The 24671-nt window shown below is 27.3% G+C and overlaps 3 protein-coding genes across 7 annotated transcripts in view; 2 read left to right on the forward strand and 1 right to left on the reverse strand.

Annotated features, from left to right (window-relative positions):
* crm (cramped chromatin regulator) lies at positions 1-19323 on the forward strand. 3 transcript variants are annotated; one of them, XM_011053790.2, is made up of 11 exons: positions 1-869; positions 1890-2150; positions 2437-2640; positions 4135-4325; positions 4469-4963; positions 5093-5257; positions 5357-5500; positions 7206-7499; positions 7588-7701; positions 7791-7895; positions 19206-19323. In XM_011053790.2, exons 1-10 carry the CDS (start codon positions 683-685, stop codon positions 7893-7895), a joined length of 2160 nt encoding a protein of 719 aa, XP_011052092.1. In that variant the 5' UTR covers positions 1-682; the 3' UTR covers positions 19206-19323. The 3 variants fall into 3 exon arrangements, with proteins under 3 accessions (XP_011052092.1, XP_087271564.1, XP_011052091.1); XM_087415438.1 differs by lacking the exon at positions 19206-19323 and adding an exon at positions 7970-8615; XM_011053789.2 differs by lacking the exon at positions 19206-19323 and adding an exon at positions 16701-16826 and having other exon boundaries at positions 2-869.
* LOC105144923 (ETS-related transcription factor Elf-5) lies at positions 14198-24543 on the forward strand. Of its 3 annotated transcripts, none has more exons than XM_087415453.1 (7): positions 14198-14657; positions 16701-16836; positions 19206-19460; positions 21346-21417; positions 21953-22033; positions 22992-23187; positions 23285-24543. In XM_087415453.1, exons 1-7 carry the CDS (start codon positions 14619-14621, stop codon positions 23394-23396), a joined length of 891 nt encoding a protein of 296 aa, XP_087271579.1. In that variant the 5' UTR covers positions 14198-14618; the 3' UTR covers positions 23397-24543. The 3 variants fall into 3 exon arrangements, with proteins under 3 accessions (XP_087271579.1, XP_087271580.1, XP_087271581.1); XM_087415454.1 differs by lacking the exon at positions 14198-14657 and adding an exon at positions 15089-15280; XM_087415455.1 differs by lacking the exon at positions 14198-14657 and adding an exon at positions 17687-17796.
* The window catches only part of LOC105144922 (uncharacterized), a 12663-nt gene continuing 12326 nt past the window's right edge, over positions 24335-24671 (reverse strand). The window contains exon 9 of the mRNA XM_087415431.1: positions 24335-24649. Within this exon, the coding sequence (XP_087271557.1) occupies positions 24590-24649 (60 nt within the window). The 3' untranslated portion in view covers positions 24335-24589. The remainder of the gene's footprint in view (positions 24650-24671) is intronic.

The following is a 24671-nucleotide window of genomic DNA, read 5'->3' on the forward strand; positions in this document are numbered from 1 at the left end:
CAATATAATGAACCAATCAGAGGACCACATTAGCCACAAGCTGTCTTAAGACATTACTTAAGACAGTCTTGAAATAAAAACCAACTCACTTCAATATTCACATGGAAGCAAACTCCCGTAAGGATGTCGATTTTTAATAGTATCTCGTCGGTGATATGGGTTATGGCACGAGGCCTCCATATGATATGATCTTGGACGGGATAGATGACCATGAATTTTTGTATTTTTGTCAAACTCTTGGCAAAAAAGTTCATCCTGCTTCGGTAGATAGCGCTACAAGTAGTGGTTCAGCATTACAAGACGACAATTTGGCCCTTCTGGAAGATAGTTTTTTCTGTCAGAAAAAATTCTATTTGGTTGGAGTTGGATTTGGTTGTTTCATCTTCATGGGAAAACATGTCGAGTGATAATTTTATCAAAATTGGTAGTGAGGAAGCTCAACTGAAGAATTATTTAATTATCCAAAAAGAAGCTAAAGAAAAATATTTCTGGCCCTTGGTGTTTACTGAAATCTAGAAAGTAATAAATTATTGTACAAATTATTCTACACGTGTATTTGCTTATTATATATTCTGCAATGTTATTCGTTGCAATTAATTCTAAATTTAAAATATTTCAACATTCATTGTGATTTTAAACACATTGAAAATATTTGTCTTGTAAATTGCAACAAATATATAACATGATAGAAGATCCTACAAAATGTGAAGATACTGAATTTGGTAATGTGACTCCAGTGTGTTCTCAAGTGAATCAAATATATTTGGATACAAAATGTTTAATAGATAGTAAGAATACACAAGTTCGTGTTGTTCGCGGTGCTAAAAAGTTCAAAATTGATAACGATGTTAACAACATTGAGAAAAAAGGTTTGTTTACAGATAATTGTTTAGAATATCCCTTGCTCCTCCCCTTCCTTTCTCCTGAAATCTTAATAAAAATGTACCCTTTCAATGCGTATTCACTTAAATGAAAGAATCTGGCAAAAAAACAATCTTGTGCATCGTTATGTTATTATAGTCTATTTAATTTACAATGTGCTCATTGTTTTTTGTTTTTTACCTTTTGCTTTTTTCTCCTTTGCAACCGTTTTGTCGACAATTGTATTTCTTGCTACATATATCTTGTTTCTTTCAAAATTGGTTAACTTTTAGGCTAATTTTACAATGTACTTTTTATTTTCTGTTTCTTATTGTTTGTCTCTTGTCTTATTGACCAAGAAGGTAAGAGACAAACAGAGACAAACAGCAAGAAACAGGAAACAAAGAGCACATTGTAGAATTAGCCTTATCCACTTTTATCTCAGGCAACATAAAACAAAAATCGGATAAGAAGCAAAAAGACAAGATGTCAAAAAAATAGTAAAAGGCAAAAAACAGAAAACAAAAAGCACATTATAGAATAGGCTTAAGTGTTAAAGTTCGAGACTTCAAAGGTTAAGATATTTGTCATCCCGACTCGATGCAGCGTTATGTATACTGTGCCTTAATTACTGTGTGCTTTAATTATATAAACTACAATAAAAAAATTATAATCAAATTACAATCAAATGCTAGCATTTTATTGGTAGAACAAATTGACTACTGCGTGTCCTTGAAATAAAACAAGGAAAATCCTTGGGAATTGAAACCGATAGAAATGGATTCGTGTGGTCATTGCCGAATATAAAATTCTGATTTTCTGGATATTGGCGAGGCTGATCATCGCGTTTTTCTGCCAGATTCTCTAATTTTGAATAAATATAATAATACGCGTCGAATGAGATTTTTATTAGAATTTTAGGGAAGAAATAATTATTCTAAATAAATATCACTATTCATATAATTTATAACAAATATTTTAACTGTTACAATATTAAAATTAAATGATAAATTTTTTTATTTAAACAGATGCAAAAGAGGAAGAGACAGCAGAGGTTAAAGTAAAATCTCTCAAACGTTCCTGTGAATTATGGTCTATGGAGGATAAAAATACTTTTTTTAAAGCACTTAATGAATATGGCAAAGATTTCGATGCTTTACAAAGCTACTTTCTAAATCAAGGAAAAAAACGAGGTCTCTCAGACATCATGATAAAAAATAAAGAGCAAATTCGACATTTTTATTACAGAACATGGTTAAAAATATCAAAGCATCTTAAATTCTCAGAAGGTTAATATGTTTATATTAACATAATACGAATATGCATGAATTTTTATATTAATATATAAATACAATGTGTACAAACACATTGATGAAAATACATTACAGGTCTATTTTTTTCCTTCCTACACTATATTGTATTAGAGAGAGAGAATTCTCTTTCTTCCTTTTGCCAAATATTAAATGTATCTATTTCACTTTAAATTTCAAAGTACACTAATTCAGCCACAAAACATCCTATGATTCTGTCAATATATATTATATTGTCAAATGTAATATGTTCTTTTATATATAGATGTTAAAAAAACATCTCAGGAATTATATGGACTAATAAATTATGGTGAACTTAGAAGAAAATTACCTCGTATTCATGAGAAAGTTCACTTAAGATTGAATGAATTGGTATATTGGGGATCTACACAAGTCAGGCTTAGAGGAAAAACAATGAGAGTTAAAACACCAATATGTAGAGCACTTAGAAAATTAAACCAGTTAGAAGGTATATCTGAAATTTTTAATATATATTATTTAATGTACAATATTTAAAAAGTATATTATACTATATCACACATTACTGTGTTGTAACATAAAATACTTAAAGACGAAGTTTTTATTTTTTTTCAGTATATTTTTGTGAATTAAAATATTTCTACATATAAAATTTACCTTAGTGACCATCCGTTTTAAATTGGAGGGACAGTTTCAAATTTTAACTCTGTGTTCCACTTTACAATGCTTCCCAAATTGTACTCTAAATTAGGACACACGATAAATTTAGGACACATTATAAATTGCCTGGTGAAAAAATTTTGCTGAAATTATTCCACGATTTGGAACATTTCAGTGAAATTGCTGAAAATTACTGAAAGTTCTAAATTCGCTAAAAGTGAATTTCCCAGCTGATATATTGAAAAAATATCTGAAATTGAATTGAATAACTGAAATTTCTCTGAAATGTTTGCTGAAATTTTATTAAAAATGAATTTATCAGCTAAAAAACGCTGAAATTAAACTGAAATTTTACCGAAAAGTGTTCCAAAATGTGGAATAATTTCAGTGAAATTTTTCTATCAGGATTGTTCCTCTTTTAAGTTTAAAAATAATAAAGATAAAATAATATGTGAAAATAAGTGTGAAATGTACATATAATTTTCAACTAATATATGAAGAATTTTATGATTTTTTTATTTAAAAACCTAGATATTATTCATAAAACACATTAAGTAGAAAAGTATAATTTTAAAAATTATAATATGTTCTCATAATTTATGTAATTTTTGTTGTCATTTCGTGTGATGTTACATTAAGCATTATTAGTTATTTACAAATACATTAATATAATAAATATATTTCTATATATGTAATATATGTTTCTAATATGTGTTTTTATAAATATTTATTATAATTTATATTTCGTTAGCGATTCTTAAAAAATGAATTTATTAAAATTTAATTAGTATTGAATTTTTTTTAACGTCCCTCTTTGCCTTCTTAAAAAAGTTGATTTCTTTAGTTTACATGGCTTCTAAACTTAACTTGCAATTAGAGTAACACTGATATTACAGCATCTACTTAAGTGAGTCATATTTATAGGTTCAGGTTTATAAGTTCTTGTTTCCATCAAGCTGAAAGAATGAAAGAATGTAAATAAGTCAATAAGCAAAGTGAATTTTTAGTTTTCACATTTACATGGTACAATTTACGTTGAAGTTATAACATCGTGAAACAACATTTACATCCTTTTTACATCGGTGTAGTAATGCTAAGCCTCTTTCCAAACGATTTCAAGTTATTACCATTAATGTAACAACTTTATAAAATAACCGTAGTTGTAACATCAAATGTTGTAACTTCAGTATAAATCGGGCCATGTAAACATAATCATATTTACATAACAATACATATATCTTGGTTTTATTATTTATAAAAATGATTAACAATGTAAGTAAAAAATTGATTAACAATGAAATTTAAAATACTTATTTTATTTTAGATTGGCAGGAAGAAATTAAATTACCATCTAGAATAGTGATAGAACTACGACCGCGTAACAACATGGCTTGGTGGCAAGTACAAGCAGCATCCATGAATCCAAGAGTTCGTACACTTCTCCCCATACAGAGACGTCTCTCAAGTTTATTAATATTTTTACAACAACGATGGCGACTCGCAAAATATACCACGGTATCCTTATATCTATTTCAACAATTTGATTTTTTTATGTCGTAATTATATGTACATTTTCTTTTTATTCGTTATTGTATATTTTTAACTATGCACAATGAAATTTATTTGAATATATTCATAATCCTTATAAATATTTATAGTGTTCCACTGTAGAAAATCTTGTTGCTAACGATATAAAAGATACTTGTTTATTACGAGTTGCCCCACCAGAAGGATGTAAAATTGCCTTGCCAATGGTTAATCTTGGAGAATATCTTACCAGTAATAGTGTCAGTTTGAATTCATATGAAAAACGTCTCGGCCTAAAAAGCTCACGGGAAGATTTGTTAGGCTCTGTCCAATATTTAAAAGGAGTAGGGAAAAAGGGCATTAAACGATATAAATCGGATAAAAAGATTTTAAACCGCACTGATGAAAATTGTACACTGCCAGATATCAGTAGTGATATGGATCTCTTAGAAACTGGAAGTAATATATCCGAAAAACCAGCGATTATAAATAATACAGAAAAACCACCATCAGAACATCATTCAGAACCAAATAGGTTTCCTGGTAGAGAAACTATCGAGAGAATTCGAAAGGGTTGGAACGTCGAAGAAGCAAACACAATTACCGTGGGCGATCTTTTTCTGATGGTGCGCAACATTACATTTATTACTATTTGTCACATTTAATCTTCTTAGTCATCAAGTAATCACAATTTGCTTTTACATTTATACTGCATTATTTGAAGTATATCTTAATATTCTAAGTTTAATTTGCAGTTTGGTCGTGAATCAAAGATTATACTTGAATATTGGTGGGATTGGTTACCTAATGGACAATATACAACTAATTCAGCATCATCGACTATTATGCATGATAACAGTCTATGTTTGGTTTTACAAAAGTTATTGTCACTGGCGAAACATAATTATGGTACTAACAAAGTAAGATGTAACAAATATCTTATTCGTTTTGATATAGAGATTCCAGTTGCATTTCAAGACGAGTAAAATTTTTTTAATGCTACAAAATACTTCTATTAGGTATACGATAATACATCAGGAAGTAATGAAACAGTAATTTCGTCCCGAGTCCTATCTATTAAAGAATCTACATTTAGAAGACCTCTCATTCCACAAACATATCATAAGATTGGTACAGCTGATGCATTTAAGACACAACTTGATGTAAGTATTATTAAATTCAATACAATATATTGAGTGTTTTATTTTAACTTTGACATCGAAATATCTCGGAAAATGTAAAAATAGATAAAAATGTTTAAGACATAAAAGTTATGTAATCTAATTAATCCAAAATAATCACAGAACTGCTTATGAAAAAATTCAATCGGACCACTTTTAACACCGTGACAATGACTCATTCGTTGACTTTAATCTATGCCTCAATTCTGTAATTTTGAAGGTCGGAGCACTTTTGCATAATCCATAAAGCGTAAGAAAATCAACTTCAGAGTTTTCTTCTTTTATTTCATGGAAAGAAAAAAAAATGAAGAACTTTAATTGGTTCATTTATTTATGCATTGTGAGTTATGCCAAAGGCATTCCGATCTGTAATTACAAGATTCTGTGGTCCTTAGTGAACTGAACTGTCGTTAAAGCTCTAGACACAATGTGTGTCTTCCAACAAGCGACACAGTGCGACACAGTGATCATGTCATCTTTGTTTAACATTGTCAAACAACAAGTATGTAATGATCCATTGTGCCACACCGTATCACTTGTGTCACTTGTTGGAAGGTATACAATGTGAGGCAACAGCGACAAGAATAGCGATAGGAATATCATAGAAATAAGCGATATATAATTATCGCCTTTCGTTGTACAATGCCGCAAAGGAAATGAAAATGCCAACCAATCTGATCTCGTATATTGATTGTAGTACATTCTTCCATCTGCTTCGAGATATTATAGCACAGAATGAAATGATATAAAACAGAATGAAAAATCTAAACGCTGATTGGTAGGCTATAAGGTGATTATAGACATAGAATTCTAACTCGTCGAAAATTTATGTTATTGTATTATTCCGTGTTCCTATGTGCATTGACATATGCATTTCCGTATGTTGAATTTCTCTGTTCCTATTACTATCGCTATTTCTATCGCTACCACTATTGCTTCGCATTGTTTAGGGCTTAAGATTTACAGAATCGGGATATTATTCTCCTGCAAAAACTACTTGTCGGACGCAACTTTGTTAAGGAAAAAGTTGTTTATTTTACATGCATCATGAGATCATCATGTTAGGTCTATCTTATAAGTCTATAGCTATGGTCCACTTGACGCTACAATCCCTTATAGACACATAATATTATTTAATATTAAATAATATTTTAGGCATATTTTCAGAATATTAAACATAACATTTGTAAAATCAGCATTATTGGCTTAAATATAAGGACGCAAGATGAATTTGAATCATTCAAATTCATGCGCAATAATCTTCTGCGCAGATGCTCGACGCTCGATGCTTGCATGTAATGGCACCTTAATCTATAGTGGTCTTATCTTGCGTCCTTATATTTGGCAGTAAGCCAATAATGCTGATTTTACAATGAGTCGGTAGTTGATAGTCCTAAGTCTTATCAGTGAAGTTGACCAATAGACAACTTGTACAACCAACGTTGATTGGTCAACTTCATCGATTAAGACTAAGGGACTACAATAAAATGAACAGAGAACAGAGAATAAGAATTTCCACCTATCAAAAACTGCATATTCCACAATGATTTCTGATAGGTTGAAATTCTTATTCTCTGTTCTCTGTTCCCTGTTCCTTTTATTGTGCGAAGCCCCTAGGACTTCCGACTACAGACTCGTTGTAGAATCAACATAAGATTTTCTGTATATACACATATAAATATTACAGAAATTTAAAACACGCTTTTGTAAGCGAGGTAGAACAGTGAGGCAGAAAAGTCTCGTTATACAAAGGGTATTGCCTGTTGTATCTGCGCCAAATATGTCATCAGAAAATTTGACAACTAACCCTAGTGTATGTCAAATGCAAACTAATAAAATAACAGTAAATGCGAACGATGCTCAGGATAAAACTTTCTTAGACGCTTTAGAGACAAGTGGAGATACAAAGAATTCTAATTCAATTATTACTAGTGCTACCCAAATTCTTAAAGAAGGTGAACATCAATGGTTAAATAGTGAGGTAATTAATCAAAATATTTATAATCAGTATATATGTGCACAATATATTTTTGTGTAAAAAATTAATCGACAAAACAATCGAATTACAGGTTGCAGATTTTTCATTAAGCAGTTTCTTAGGACAGCTTGAATCACCTATGAAAGGTTCACAAAGAAGTCAAGCAGGTGAACAAATTATGGAAGATACTCGTCCTTCTTCTGATGTAAATATAAATACATAATTTACATTAAATATTATTTTATCTTATACTTTTTATCATAAATGCTTGTCTGCTTTATAATGATATTTCAGGTTGTGTCACATATGCAATGCCTTATGGGAGAAAACAGTGTGGATTACATGGCAAAATTTGCAAATCTTGCATCTCAAATGGCTTGCGATGAAAACAAAAAATAGGTAAATCATAAAAGTATAAATCTTTTAATAAAATTAAATAATTCATATATTTTCATATTTGTAACACATGGAAGATTGGCTTGCTGTTCTAACATAACTCGATGAAGTATGCACATTTATCTATATTTATTAAATTTTTGCTGAGATGCATTTAATACAGAATAAATTGAGACATATATATAGTATACTTCCGAAAAGCGAATGATTCTACAGCTTTAAATAAATTGAAATAATAGCATAATTGTTTCAAGCAGCCTCGGTTTTTTTTTTTTTTTTTTTTTTTTTTTTTATATATAAGAAAAACAGACTGAAAATAATTTACAGGATTAGGAAAGTTATTTCATAAAGTAACTGATTATCGTTACAAGTTATTGTCTCTAAAAAGTAATATGTTACAGTTGTAGTTATTCAAAAAGTAACTTTTCACTTACTTTCCAGTTACTTTTTTATTATTATAATAAAACAACATGAATAACATCGATATTATTAAGGTTAATCGATATCAAAGAAAAAGATTAAATGTCTTCTGAATTTTAAGTACTAAGCATTAAAAAAATCAGCTTGGACTATAGCCAAGATTTCCTATTTTCTATTTGATGAGTTTCAAAATGTACAGTCCAATAAGATTCTTATTGCTTAAGTACTTATATGACTCTGTGTGAATTTATATACACTGTTAAAAAAAGATGTAATTAAATTAAAAAGAGTTAAAAGTAAAAATTCACATTTTAATTTCCTTTTTGGTAAAGTTTCCTATAATAATTTGTTTCTGATTTGTATACTGAGTTTACAAGAAAAAGTTGTCCATTTTGCAACACTTTCTTTAAAACATTATAACTTTGTCAAAAAATTGTAGAAAAATGTTCGAAATATGAATTTGTCGGGAAATTAATGATCTTAAAGACTCATACACTTTTGTGCCTGGCAGCCAATTTTTCTGAGCCCCGCTCAAAGACGACCAAAGACATTGAGTGCATTCAGAAACACGACCGCTCATTGAGCGCTCAGTAAGCGCTTTCATCTAATTGACACATTCCGTTAAAGATCCTAAAATATAGACCAACAAGATTTCTCTAATTAAAAAAAAACCACATCGAATGAAATAATAATTGCGGTATTATGAGATTTTTCAATAAGAAATTTTTACCCATGTTTTAATAAAATGATAATAAAATGATGCCTTCAATATTTGTTCGACAGATGCACATTCGGAAGAGCGGTGTTCTATTTTAATAAAGAATTTTCTTATTTTGATATAATCGTTTTACATATTAATATTGAAACTATTGGATTTAAAAAAAACGGTACAATTTTTCTTTTAAGAATTTGACTTTGTTTGGTGATTAAAATAAAAAAGTTGTTATGATTGTTTTTATTAATAGTTTAAAAAACTTTTAGTCAAACAAATTCCTAATAAATATCTTAAATAATTTTTATCAATTTTTTTTCCATTAAATTTAAAATTTATATTTTAGATGCAAACTTGCGATGATTAACTTTTTTTTTATAATTGGAGAACCTAAAATTAAATGCAGTACATTAAGTACTTTTATGTTTTTAATCATTCTACGTCAAACCACGTACCTTTGAAACATCATTTTTATTTTATTTTTTTTATTTTACTGATGTATGAATTTCGTATGAAATTTTTTTTTATTTGTATTGTAAAAATACTGCTAATATAAAGTTATTTTTGCATTAAAATAATACTATATATCACATATATCAAGTACCGCAGAAAGTTTGTTCGTTTTTTCCCCTATAAACATTTCTTGAAAAAACGGCACGAACTTTCGCGGTACCTAATATTTCACTATTAATATGTACTTTAATTGAATAATCAATGTCCAATCAACTCACCATAAGTATATGAGAGAGATGTAACACAGGCCAGAGGTCTAACGTAAGAAGAAGAATGTATTTTTATTTCAAAAAATCTAGAAAAAAATTTTTCAGTCATAAACATGTAATTTCCATGTCAGAGTACATGAATTTTTTTTAGTGTAATGATGGTGTCCAATTGAGACATGGTCCATTGAGATCCTCCTAGTTTTTTCTATCAAATTTTATCTTATTTCCTTTTGTAGATAAATAATAACTTTGCTTCTGACCTGATCTATTTACTCGTTACTAAAAATTTTTACTTTTTTATCGTTTTTGTTCCAAATTATTTCACAAACAAACAATCTATTTCGATGTAGTAATACATAAGAATTAACTTGTTTTATGAATTTTCGTACTTATTAAATTACACTTATTTTTCAATTATTATTTTTGTAAAGTATAATTAGGCAAGAAGAGATATATTCTAGACAGAAGAAATTTTTTTAAAAGACCATATATACTCCATGCAAATTTCTTTCATATCGTTGATACATTTTTACGCAGATATGCGAAATTACTGGGAGCCCACATATTTATGTCGATTGTTGTACTTCAAAATTTATATTATATTCTTTAACGAATCGATAATAATGAGATAGGACGTTCCGCCGTAAAAATGTCCATATTTTTAGAAGCAGAGCCTGGTCTTTTTCCTAGCGAATTGCGAAATATACATCAAAATGATTCATAGTGCTTACGTTTGCACAACTACTAACACATGTCTATCTAGGGTTTATGATAATTACGGGTATAATTATCCATAAACGTAAGCAACTTGTTCTTTCACGGATGCCTTTCCTCCGAACCGATCGATTATTTAGTTGGATATTTTCAATTAATCGTACGTAATTATACGATGCAATATGTAATACGTTTGGAAATATAAATATCTATGGCAATCCAAAGAACGTAAAAGAAATATAAAGAATTGTATTCAATTAAATAAATTAAGAAGTATAATAATAAATAATTATGAGTATAATAAAAGAAATATAAAAAAGGAATTATATTTAATTAAATAATAATTAAATAATAAATAATAAAAATTAAAAGAATATAATAAATAATAGTTAATTTAGTAATGTCATAAAAATTATTTAATTACTTAACGTTATAATAATATTTAACGTTATAGTATATTTAATATTATAATGCACTGCAGGGAGCAGATGTGAAAATATTCATCATTATAATTTTATTGTACATGCGTACATTTTCCTAAAAGCTAATTATTATAAATTACTTGTAAAAAATCGATGTGGATATACAAATGTGTGTGTATGTCCACTTCGATTTTATATATATATATATATATATATATATATATATATGTATGTATGTATGTATATATGTATGTATGTATATATGTATGTATGTATGTATGTATGTATGTATGTATGTATGTATGTATGTATAATATGTATATGTGTGTATACATATATAGAATGTCGTAAGGAAGATCGCGACTATATCGACGTGTACATATATCTACTCTGTGCATCACTACATACATACTATAAATAAAGTCAGACATAGGCGCTCACCACAAAATACTCAAAAGCATATTATTTCCAAATTTGAAAATATTATCTCAATTATTTGTACTTCGTTTAAGTACCCAGGAATAATTTTTACATTCAAATAGAAAAAGAGAAAGTTTATAGTTAGATTTCTTTACTGACTGAAAATCCTTTTTTTTTCGCCTGATATTTTAAGAAGATAATAAGTAAATCTATATACGATTTTAAATATTAATAAATTATAAAATAATCAATAATATATAATATGTAATTAATGGCAATAATAATTATTATATTAATAATTTTTACTAATTTGACTATAAATCATTATTATTGACTGTAAATCATTATTATTATAAATCATTATTTCTTTAAATATTTTTTTATTAATTTGACTGTAGAGTATTGACTTGATATTATTTAAGATATTTTATTTTAATTTCATTACTTAGTTTGACAAAAACATATCTCGCTTAATAACGATGAATTGTTTTCTCTTATTACGAGGATGCATATGTGTGAAAGACTTATGGAAATACGCTGCGTCTCAACAGCTCATTATTATAAGAAAATACGTAGAAAAGCATCTTAACATTACCTATATGAAGAATATTTTCTGATCATATAATATGTAATTTGAAATCAATCAAACGTACTATTTATATTCTGATTTTTATGCAACTGATGAAGACTTTGAGTACAAACCATCTTGCGACCATTATTCTCATATACATTCTGTAATTTAATTATGTGAATATATCATCTTAATTCGTTTTTATTAAGAATTTTGTATTTGCTCATTTATTAGTCATTTTTTATAAACAATTTTGATGATATCGAGCGTGTATATTCTATTTGTTTTTTAATGATAGTAACTTTTAATTTGGATGTAAAAAAACATCCTAGTAATACATAATATTAAAAGTGACTATTCCCGAGTTCAATCAGTTATCAATTTTGATTCTAGAATATTCGCTTTTCTTGGAGCGTTCTTTGACTCTTTGCAGTCGAAATTTTATTTCCCATAAGTAGTAAAAATTATATATTTTATTTTCAATTTGATCTAAAAAATTGATAGATTTTATATAAATCATAGAATTTTTATTATTTAGAAAATTTTTTCTGAATATTCTGAACATATAATTGTCAATTAATTAATTTTAATTTTTAAAAATTTTAAAAAATTTAATCGATATTGAAAAATTCGAATACTTGGAGAACTACAAAGTAATATAACAGCAAAGCGTTATATTAAAACACAGATAGACAAAAAACTGTAAGGAAAAGAATAGTTGTGAAGTTTTGATATTATTTTTCTTCATTGCTAAATTAATATATTAAAATTATTTATTTTTTTATTTCTTTTTTTATACGGTACCTTAAATTTTGATCAATACTTTTTTAAGCAAGTCCTTTCTGAATTTTAATTATGACTTGAAAAAAATCATTTTTTTTCTTAATTGCTCATGATTTTTTAAATTATCGTTTTTAAAATTATTTATCAAATAGATTCTCAATTAGCATGCTTCAGTAATTAATGCTTCATTTTTTGATTCTACAATTTTGGCTTCGTTGTTGTATAACTTTACTGCTGTAATTTTTTCTTTATAATTTGCTATACATATATAAAGTCAATATATATTTAATTATTATTAATATTTATTTAATGATTATACATGTTTTAGATTATAACTGAATTATATTTATAATTTTTAAAAATCGACTAATCAAATCCATTCATTTCTGAAAAATTTAAGAACTTATAAAAATTAAATTATTATCTTTTTCAAGGAGATATAAATAAAAATTAAAAATGTAATTTTGATACTATTTGACATCAACTTTGCAATAACTTATTCTCTTTTTGTGAAAATATAAAAATACGAAAAATTGTAAAAGGTAATTATGAAATCTTTTAGTGATCTTTAAGATGTTAGCACGACGGGACCTATTACGAATTATACCTAAAATTTTAAAATTGGCTTTATGTTATAGATAACAATTTTTACAGAATTAAAATATCCACAAATAGAAAGATCGAATGAGTCGATTTCACAAGAAAATCGGACAAAAATTAAATAATTCATTGCTTAATAACTTAATAACTTAATAGCTGAGGTTAGAATTTGCTTGATATGAAAGATTTATAATTATTAGGTGTTGGAATTAATTCGTAGCGTTTTTTAATGAAAGAATGTTATTTATTTCACATGAGCATTAAAAAATACATTAATGAAAGTACTTCCCATCACTTGTAAAACGCTACGAATTAATTCCAACACCTAATATATGAGTAGTATATAATATTAATAGTATCCAGCTGATCTCCGATTAGTTGAACGAACAATATTAAGTTGTCAAACTAAAATTGAAAGTCTAGAAAATATATTAGCTTGATTCACGTATACGTATGCTTAGCGAAGATTTAGAATGGCAACAGAGAACAGTAGGTGCTCGATCTTATAAGAGTGGCGCTGCAATGTATTAGATAAAGATATATGAATTAAGACAGAATGAAAAAAATTGAAAGAAATGATTAAAGATATCACTTTATTATATCGACTTTTTTATAATTTAGAATTAAAAAAATTTACATTATTGATGTCAAAGTTCGACTGTCGCATTAACATTTTCTGAATTTTTTCGGGATTTTTTGAAAAGCATATTATTTTTTCAGTGTAAAACGTTCTACACTTGCAGAGAAATAAAAAAAAGTTGAATCAAAATTCAATTCTATTGTAGAATTAATAAAATCAAAATTCTATTGTAAAATTAATGACCAGAAAAAAATGATCCGTTTTGAAAATATCGACGCCAATGAGGCATAAGTAATTATTGCGTCAGCTATCGCGGTACGACGTACAGCGGTGGTGATTGGCCGCGGTTGTGATGCGGGAAATCCCCGTTGAAACCTGTTCAACCGCGACAGTCCCACTGCAGTTTCATATTTGTTTTCTTTGTCATTCCCTGTCGAGTAGAGATTTGGAGACCTCGTGCTCAGTTCAGTTCAGTCGTTTATGAGAGACACGCGGTGGAACATTGTCGCCGTCGCATGTTGTCATTACTTATCTGATTTGAAATAACTGTGTCCTATTCCGTATTTTTAATCGAACATCTCAAAACGATGAGTTTACTCATGCAATATCGGCACGTATTTCATAAATTACCGCGCGTTTAATTCTCATACGTGTAATTATTGTCGCTACGCAAGTATAATATATACTACTTTTAACACGAGCGCGCCTGACTCACTGATAGTTCTCGCTGATATTGTATGACAAAATTAAAGTGATAGTGTCATTGCTGTCGTCGCGTGAAAATGGATTCGTTTAATAGCTACGGCAGGAGTGACTTGGAAGTGAGTTTAATAAGAACGCATAATTTATATAATATTTGTATTATTTTTTTAAGCCCTAAACCGTTTGTGTAATCGCCGTTTTTTTTTCTGTTTTGTTTCTTTTACGTTCTTTTATCGTTCATTTTCTTTTTATTCATATATTTTTATATCTTTTCCAATATCCGTCTCAGATTTAAGTTTAAAAAATACAGTGTAAACTTCTATGAATCACTTCGCTGAACTAGACAAAAAAAGATGTATATGTACATTAGCTCTATGTAATTCAAATTAAGAGAATCACAATTTTAACAGATCAAGTAACTTTGCTCATTAAGTCACGGTGTATACGTTAATTTTTACACTCTTCTGTAACTAAAGATAGCTCATACCATTTCCGTAATATCATTACTTAAAATTTTGAAACTTGAAAATTATAAAAAAGATATTTTCAGAATTGTAACGTAAGATCAAATAGGGCTATAAATATCTGGATAACATAATCGAATTATGCGATTATTTAAAAAATGCCAATATTTAATTTATCCAGATGAATCTTAATATCGAATTTTAAATCAACTTTCCAAATTACGATAAATTGACAAGAGAACTAAATAAAGGCAAAACGCATTATGCTAAAATTTATGGTAATTATACGTAATTTTTTATACAGTATATTGGTAAGAGTGTAAACTGTTATTTTTTAGAATAATAATGATTATAAAATTTTTTTAAATAAAATTATTTTATTAAAATAGAAAAAAGTTAATATTAAAAAGAGTTATAATTATTAAAGTTAAAGTTAAATTTAATAAGTTAAATTTAACTTAAGTTATAACAAATTTTAATAATATTTGTCGTAAAAAATTCAATAACAAATGTAATAAAATATGAGTTTCGGCAATTATTTATGAGATATTGTCATTTTTATATTTACATTTTCTTCAAACTTGATTTTTTTCTAAAACGAACAATGTGAAAATTATCCCATTAATTATTTTTGATGTTTTCGATTATTAGTCTTTTTTTCCCTTCTCACTTCCATTGTTCCTTTTCTATCTCTATTCCCCTTCCACTCTCATCCCCCTCTCAACAAGATATTATAAAACATCAGAATGTCGCTCACACACTACAATATAACATTAGTTAATTTCTAACAGAACTGTTTCAATTTTCTTAATTCTAATCGCATTTGCCTCTGTTAAATTAATTTGATGTATTGTTTCATTGAATCCTGGCTAAACCTTCACATGGAGGGTATATGTACAATAATTTTATTTATCACACATTCTTTAATTGTCAATTAAATAAGGATTATATATACTAAGAATTCTGAATATAACGACCATTTATTTATTGTCAGTTTAATTTTTACAATCTATTGTATTAATTTGATAATAGAATGTGTGCTTGTACAATTTTACGGAATGACTCTACATGTTCAACTAATTTTATTATCATTACGGACAAATTGCGACCGATGTAATGGAAGAATGTAACTACGAAGATGACAAGACTGAAAGCATTGCATTATTGCGACTGAAAATATAGATATGAAGAGATAGGTCCACCACTTTGCGTATATAACTATAATTTGTAGAAATTGTATTTAATCGTTTTATGATTTTTATTAAATTTGCGTTAATTTATCGACATGTACAGGGTTGGCCATATTCGACGGAAAGATCTGGCAAACACTGTAACTTTTGACAGAGATGTTAGATCGAGTAACGACGTTTCCCATGATTGAAAAAAAAAACATCTTTCCGTCGAATATGGCCAACCCTGTATATACTGAGAATAACCTGACAAATAGATCGAAACGTATGTGTTTTCAAGAATTTAAATATATGAAAAATTTGGCTCTTAGCTCTTCTGTTAATCATTTACATTTAAATAAGTGTTAATTTACATTTTGAAGTTTTAATTTTAATTGATGAATACAGCATGCTATTGTTGCTTATTAATTAAAATTAAATTTGTAATTTTAATTCTGTTTTAAGCTGATTTTAAATTTCAATCCTGCTATTTTAAATCAATTTTAAATTTTAAATTCTGTGATTGTAGATATATCCATCGTTTATTAATTTACACGAAGATGAAAATGATCATTTACTTTTGGACATGGATTCTTTAGTTCCCAGACGAAGCAATTTCCTAGCAAGCCGTGGTTGTGAACCAACCAAGAAGAAATGCTCGCTCGGTAATGTAATAAGAGTAGAAAAAAATATCAATTTCAACTAATATTTTTTTAATTTTCAAAAAAAAGAAGGATGTATTATGGAACATGCATGGACGTATTTTATATATAATTAATATAATATAGATATGTTTATGAATATTTATAATATATATGTATGTATATATATGTTTATATATATATATTCATGTATGAACAATTTTTTATCGAGAAATTAAAAGTAAATTTCTTAAATTTACGGTAACGCATTTTAAATCTGCACGATAATTTTATATGATTGTTGCTTTAAGTAAATTTAATCTTAATTATTAAATTAATTATTAAATTAATAAAAGCACATTTTATTTCACTATTCATAAAATTTTGCGAAATTTTTATTGCTTCTTTGATTTTATTGGCTCCCGTTGACTCAACCATGGCATACATTGAGTTGTCATGAATCATAAAGTACTAGGTGATTACGTCTATCATATTTTTTGCTCCTAGTGGAATTAATTTAAACTTAAATTATCGGAAGCACTCTATATTGATGGAAATAGATATCAATATTTTTTTAATTCGAAATTATTAATACAATAGGCGAGGGAGGGGCTCTGCTCCACAATATATTAGATTTTCTAACTTAAATAGACGTCAACTTTAAGGATTAATATTTCGTTTCCAAAAGCAGAGCAACTTTTTCTGGCAGATTTGTTCATTTTATTAAAAGACGTTTATTAAAAGACGATTGGTACATTTTTTAAATAACATTAATTTAATTTTATATGTAGAATAATTAGAACAATTATATTTAAAAATTATATAATCCAGTTTAAGGCGATATTTTATATAAACTTAAAAAATTATTTTTCAGAAAATGGAACCCGTTGAGATTCGTCGATATATGTACAGAAAAAAAAATGCGTGATATTAGGATTAACCCAACTAACTTTACCTTTTTAAAAAAGGTAAAAAAAAGCGAGAGTACGTCTACCTCGAAAAAATAACTATTGTACTAATTATGAATTATAAAATTTATAATATTAGTTATAAAATTATAAAATCTAAATGATACCATCTTTATCTATATCTATCAAATTAAAAAGTAAATCAAGAGTGAAACTATTTTTTACAAACAGTAAAGAGCATACGTCACACACACACTAGATATTTGATCGTAGCGCAAAGTTACATATTTAAAATTTATTATGTTAAATGTATAAAAATTATAGACGTTTTGATCAAAATTGGCCATCTGCAATATATCAAGTAAAACAAGAAAATGATATAAATAAATTTCTTAACAATAAATTTCAGATAAATAAAATGCAATAAAATTTAAATAAATTACTTAAGAATCAAATAATTGAAACACTAAATTTCATGAATGTCAATCAACTAGTTACAAAGATAAATTTCAACACGCTTGCTAATCAATTTAGTTTGTCAATGGTATATTTTCAATCTGTAGAAATTCTTGTTGATACGCTTTAATTATTCAAAGATTCTTTATCAGTATTATATTATTGATCGTTGTGTAAACATCACAATTTCTAAATTCCAATTAAAATTAATACTAATTTAACAACTTTAGTTTGTTAAATTAGTCATTGAAAATGAAATTTAGTATATTTAGCCTACCTGTGTTATACCCAACGAATACCTGTGTTATGACCAACGATTATTACAAGATCCGTATGCAGAAAGTCAAGATTGCAAAAGAAGATGGAAACTTTATTTTAACAAGAGTGTATAATTTTCTGTAGATATTTTTCCGAGATACCTATTTATATGATTGAAAAGAAAAGAGAAAAATATTAAAGAGAAGATAACTTTTGTACTAGGAGAGGGACATTTATCTAGTATAGGAAGATATGTCAGGTGGCCGTTCTGTATCGTTCTAATACTACATATTTGTATACACACTAACATAGTGAGTTAGAATCTCCATAGCTATCCTATTACTAATATCAATAATAATACCAATATTTGTATTTGTCATCATAACAAAGCAGTACTTCTAAGCGTTCTCGCGTTTTTCTTGTCAACTCGAACAACGAATCTAATAGTAAATTAAGAAAAAAAATAACTTCAAGAGATAATTAATTCGTTATCTTTCCAATTTTCTTATTTATTTGTAATGAATTAAGATTTAAACTACTTTTTTACTATCTGTGATTACCAATGTACTCACTAGTAGGATTTTCCTAGGACTTTTTAACATTAACGTGTTACAACAATTTATGAGAAACCGTTATATACTGACTTTAGCATTTAATCGTTCAATCAATCCAAAACATTTTGCATTCAAAGCGTATTATTATACGGTTTTAATAAACAGCATGGATTGACAGTTATTGCCTGTAGATCTGATTCTAAATTCATTTTGATAGGTGACGAAAGCGAGGAGATCGACGGCACTGGATGGTCCGACAAACCTATCAGAACCTGGTGTCAAGAGGAAACAATAAATTGGCTTATGTCAGCTGCGTCATATATCGGTCAACCTTACAGCTCCATTCAACATAGTCTCGCCGTGTCGGGGAAAGAAATTGTTACTTTTACGCGAGAAGATTTTATTAATCACGATCCTGTGTACGGAGACCGATTGTACAATCTTCTTCATTCACAACGTATATCAAATCTTTGTATGTATACATGTTGCTACATTTATAATATATTTATAGATATAAAAAATGGTCAAAAACTTCGAATTCAATATAACGATAAATTCAGATTTTTCATAATCCTAATTTATGAAAATTTCTAAAAAGGAATATCCCTTAAACTTATTTAGATTTTGTAAGTTTTCTTTGGAAATTATAAAATGAGAAATCTTAAAATATTCTAGAATTTTAATACATAAAAAGTTCTACAAAAAAAATATAGAAAAATATTATCTTAGCATTTCTGAAAAATGTTCTAATTTATATAAGAAAATGCGAGAAATTTTCTAAAAAATTATTAAAAACCTTAGCCGAATAAGGAAAACAAAAGTGCCTTCAAAAAATTTGAAACTTTTTAAAATAGAGGGACATTTCAAGAAACTAATTTAGGCAGTATTAATTTTTAATATGCACGTAAGTGTATAAGAGGAATCACATAATTGTTGAATTTTAATTATTATAAAATATGTCTTCGAATATATGTATCTAAAAATTTTGAAAAAAAATATATGACGTGATTGAACTTTCAGTTTGAATATATTATTTTAATTTTTTACATATTGTACGTTTAATAAGCTATCATTAAGCACTTTAACTAAATATGAAATCGATTGTTTAAGTTGATAAGGTTTAAATAAAAGGTTTTAATAAAAAATATTTTAAGGTCAGTAAATGACATTTCAGGAAAGTCTAATAATTCATCGGACAAAATGTTTTTTCAGCGAAAGCTTTTCTTATCCAACCTTTTTCCTCGACTTCTACAGCTAATATATTTAATATATTCTTTTGCATTTTCATTTTATTTACTATCTCATCTGAACATTCTTTATCTGATGATAATTATTTTCCATATTTATTGAAGAAATGATCCAATTCGAAAATATATTCCCATGTTAGACAGCATTTTATTATCAATTGGTTTATTTAAGCATTTGATATTTGCATTTTATTTTATGTCATTCTGTGAAAAACTTGTTTAATAATATTATAAATGAAGTATCAATTTTATGAAGTACCTACGAAATACCAATTTTAAAAATTTCAAGAAAATATATGTTAAAAATATCAACAAATATTCTTCTATCAAAAAATTGTACGATAGTGATTGTACGATACTTGAAAGATATCACTATGAATTTCACGTTTAAAAAATATTTTACTTTTTTTTTTAGTTTTAAAATAAACTCCGCCAACTTTTTTTTAAGTTAGTCTAACTTTTTTTGTGTGAAACATTTTTTTCAAAATTTTTAAATATATATATTCGAAGATATATTTTAATTAAAATTCAGCAATTATCAATTCAATAATATCTCTCGTATACTGTATTAAAAATTAATACTACGCCTAAATTAGTTTCTTGATATGTCCTTTTTATTTAAAAAATTTCGAATTTTTTGGAGTCTGGGGCACTCTTGCCTCCTCCTTATTCGATTCCTTTATATAATACAAAAAATTCTGAACAACAAGGTTCTTAGAAAATTTTTCATCGTGGTATAATAAACTTTATTCTCATGGAAAAGAAAAAAGCAGAACAGTGATAGAAAGAAAACACGGTGGGAGGCTAACCAATCAGACTGCAGATTCTGTTCCACTTTTCGTATCCAGGCTTTCCAAAATTGCTTAGCACCCTATTATTTTTCTTTCTTCCGTTATTGTTTCGTTCCGCTATTTCTTTCTCCATCCCTAATTTACTCTATATATATAAAAATTATAATTCGCGATATATTAACTGTCATTAGTAGAAACTATAAAATCTTGAATTTCTGCATTGGGAATCTTCCTTTGTTAGTAAATAAATAATGCGAATGCAAAATGATTATTGAGTGTGCTGCAAATCTAATATAAAATCTATTAATTTTTGATATAGTACCACCATTTGATACCATTCAAGCGCAATCGGAGGATGAGTATACGCGAGTCAATTCTAGCAACATATCCGGTAAATCATTTTAAAAAATACTTCAATAACTGAACTATTATCTTTTACTTATATAAAATCATATAAATTTATATAATACATATAAACACACACATATAAATGAATACATGAACATTTGAACACATCCTAGACAGCACAACTGATCTATTTAAATTCGAAAAAAATGCATGTTTTTGTTCTTTATGAATTAGCGTAATCTGTTCGTAATAAACTCAAGAAAGAGCTTCAGAGAGAGCAAAAAATGAAGTTGTAGAGCTCCATTAAAATACCATTTAAAAATTATTTTAATTTTATTGCGAATTCTTATAGACTAGAAAAATATTACTTTTTGAATCTGAAAAAGAAATCGCAATTGGTGATATAAAAGTGAATTTTTTTGGAACACTTAGAAATACTTTTAGAACAGAAATGAGATAGAAAAGGAATTCATTTCGTAAATCAGGAATCAAAAAAGAATTCTTTCTCCCAGATAGGAGGGACTCTCTGTCCTATCTGGTATCATAATTATTTTAAACAATTTTCTTGCTTTTTCCAGATGCAGAATCAGATAATAGTATCGAAATTGCAACTAAGAGGCTGCCAGGAAGACCAAGAATATTAAAGACTAAGAAAAATAGTAAGTATAACTGCGAAATATATAATAATTACAAAATGCATGTACCACAACGCAAGATATAAGTAGCGAAAAACTTCTATAAATTTAATTTTATTGATTCTGTTCTGAATATAATTGAACAAATTAGTCAGAACAATTATAAACGTTTTGGTCTTGATTAGACTATCTTCAATATATCCATAATTTTCTATACAATTGAAATAAATATTATTTAACAATTTGAAATATTATTTAACAATTTGAAAAAAATTGAGATTTACAAGTCAAATAAATGTCCAAATATAAATCATTTCTCGAAAGTTAGTGTAGGCAAAACGCTCGTTAATAATTAAAATTGTTTAGAAAGAACTTAGAGAATTTATTCTTATTAAAATCTTTTTTAATTTGTCCAATATGATTCTTCGTTGCATTTGAAGTTAGAGTAAAACATGTTTGGCACAAAATTTCCAGATTCTAATATGATCAAACCACGTAATTAATATATGAAATTTAGTTATTCAATTATTAGTTTTAGAGTGTTAAACAAACTGTGTCAAAGCAAACTTCGATATTATAACTAAAGTAATGGATTGATGAAGTTATTTTTATTGCTACAATTAAATTCTCTGCTAATTCTCATCATGAATTATCAAACTTGCATACAAAACAAGACAAAGTTTAGTTTTCAAATTATAAGAAGAAGTAGTTAGCGTATCACGCGTAGAAGATAGGCAGGAGCGGCGTTCACGTTAGACGCGAATATTTTGCACATGGGACACACATTGATCGGATGCATTTATATGTTTATAAAAACACGTTCCTTCTTTCCCCTCTATCACACTATCTCTTTGTCTTTCATATACTTTAAATATGCTAATTTCGTTAAATTATAAATTAAAATGAAATTAAAATGAAAGGTTTAATATATGTAATATTAAACGTATTCATTGAATTATACGATTTAACTGCATTTTTGTAGCTGCGAGTCAAGGAAAATTATGGGAATTTATTAGAGATTTACTACGTAATAGAGAAACGTGTCCAAGTTTAATCTGCTGGGAAGACTATTCACAAGCCAAATTTCGCTTCGTAAAAAGCGACGAAGTGGCAAAACGATGGGGTTCACGAAAAGGAAATACAAAAATGACTTATGAAAAACTTAGTCGAGCTATGAGGTAATAATAAATAATAAAATTTTTTATATCTTATGAAATAATTTAAATATATTTAGATATTGTTATATTAGTTATTTTGCAAAATAATGCTTTTTAGGTACTATTACAAGAGCAAAATATTTCTACCAGTACTTGGTCGCAGACTGGTGTATCAATTTGGACCAAATGCGAAAGGATGGCAAACAGATAACCCGAATTTCCGATACTAAAACAGTGTGTCGAAAAAGAGTCACAAGTAATATGATCGAGCGTGCAAAACCGCAAAATTGTAAAATATTTCGCACGATGTTTTTCAACATTAGAAAAACAATTACTGTTATACATTTGTTGTATTTTAAACATCGTCAAATGTTATGTTTCTTACAGATAAAGCTAATAACATAATAGAACAAATCTTTAAAAAAAGAGATGAAAAAAAAACCCATTTATTTTTTCTTTCTTGATTTTAGTTTCTATATCTTTGATATAAATACTTTATATTGCATCTGTTCTACAAATAATAATTACGATTACGAATTTAATCCTTCGCCGGCAAGTGAGATTTTCACTTTTCGCTCGTAAATTGGAGTTTTGAGGTTACAATAGCAGATTTTTTTAACTATTCTAAATTGTATAAAAATCTGAAAATTCTTATATACATATACTTTTGTATATCTTATGTTTTTACTACTGTTCTGGTTAGTTTTGAGGGCTCACTAACATGATTATAGCTATAGATCTGCTAAAAATATTTTGAAATTGAACATGTCATTTCAAAGCTTGGACATTTCTACAAATAATTTGACACAGGTTTTGTGCATTCGTAAACCTAACCATACTTTTTAGTGTGATTGAAAATAGAATGTGATAAAAAATATTTTCGATTACTTTACTGCTTTGATTCGAAGAAAATGTCTGTCGAAACTCACCGATTCATCTTAGAAATTTATTCTGAGTTTGCTCCATCAATTAAAACGTGTGAGTACTGGTATTGACGATTTACAAATGGTGATTTTGATTTGAAGGACAAAGAAAACGTTTAGATCAACCAAAATTTTTGAATGAAAACTCAAGCTTGAAGAATTGGTTGAAACATTAAATGTTGGTAAATCAACTGTTTCTGATCATTTACACGCAATGGGAAGGATTCAAAAAGAAGGTAAATGAGTTCCATACAAATCTGAATTGATTATTCAAAATCGTTCAACCATTTACACTTCATTGCTTTCTCGTCAAAAAGAAGCAATTTTTATATAAAATAGTCAGGTATTATTAACATTTTTGTGCATCTAACAAGTTTAGTAGCTCAACAAAAACATTAATTATCATTTCATCTATACATATAAAATTTATATTAAATATTACTTGTAAAAAAAATTCACATATTATATAAATAATTATTACTTTTTTGTGAAGAATAGCTTTATTTTCGCCTTTTTTTCAATGTCGATGATGTATTTGAGTTCATCTTTCTCTTTCCAGTCTGCAAAGTCATAAAAAAATAT

This window comes from Acromyrmex echinatior, chromosome 18 (genome assembly GCF_024713525.1).
Source record: "Acromyrmex echinatior isolate Ae372 chromosome 18, ASM2471352v2, whole genome shotgun sequence".
Classification (NCBI taxonomy): Eukaryota; Metazoa; Arthropoda; class Insecta; order Hymenoptera; family Formicidae; genus Acromyrmex; species Acromyrmex echinatior.

Bases quoted from the DNA above. Each gene is read 5' to 3' on its own strand.
- LOC105144923 (XM_087415453.1), top strand. From the start codon at position 14,619: ATGGATTCGTTTAATAGCTACGGCAGGAGTGACTTGGAA. The intron at 19,461-21,345 runs GTATGTATACAT...TTTTTGATATAG, and splicing joins ACAACGTATATCAAATCTTT to TACCACCATTTGATACCATT. The intron at 21,418-21,952 runs GTAAATCATTTT...TGCTTTTTCCAG, and splicing joins CAATTCTAGCAACATATCCG to ATGCAGAATCAGATAATAGT.
- crm (XM_011053790.2), top strand. From the start codon at position 683: ATGATAGAAGATCCTACAAAATGTGAAGATACTGAATTTGGTAATGTG. The intron at 4,964-5,092 runs GTGCGCAACATT...TTTAATTTGCAG, and splicing joins TGGGCGATCTTTTTCTGATG to TTTGGTCGTGAATCAAAGAT. The intron at 5,501-7,205 runs GTAAGTATTATT...TAAATATTACAG, and splicing joins CATTTAAGACACAACTTGAT to AAATTTAAAACACGCTTTTG.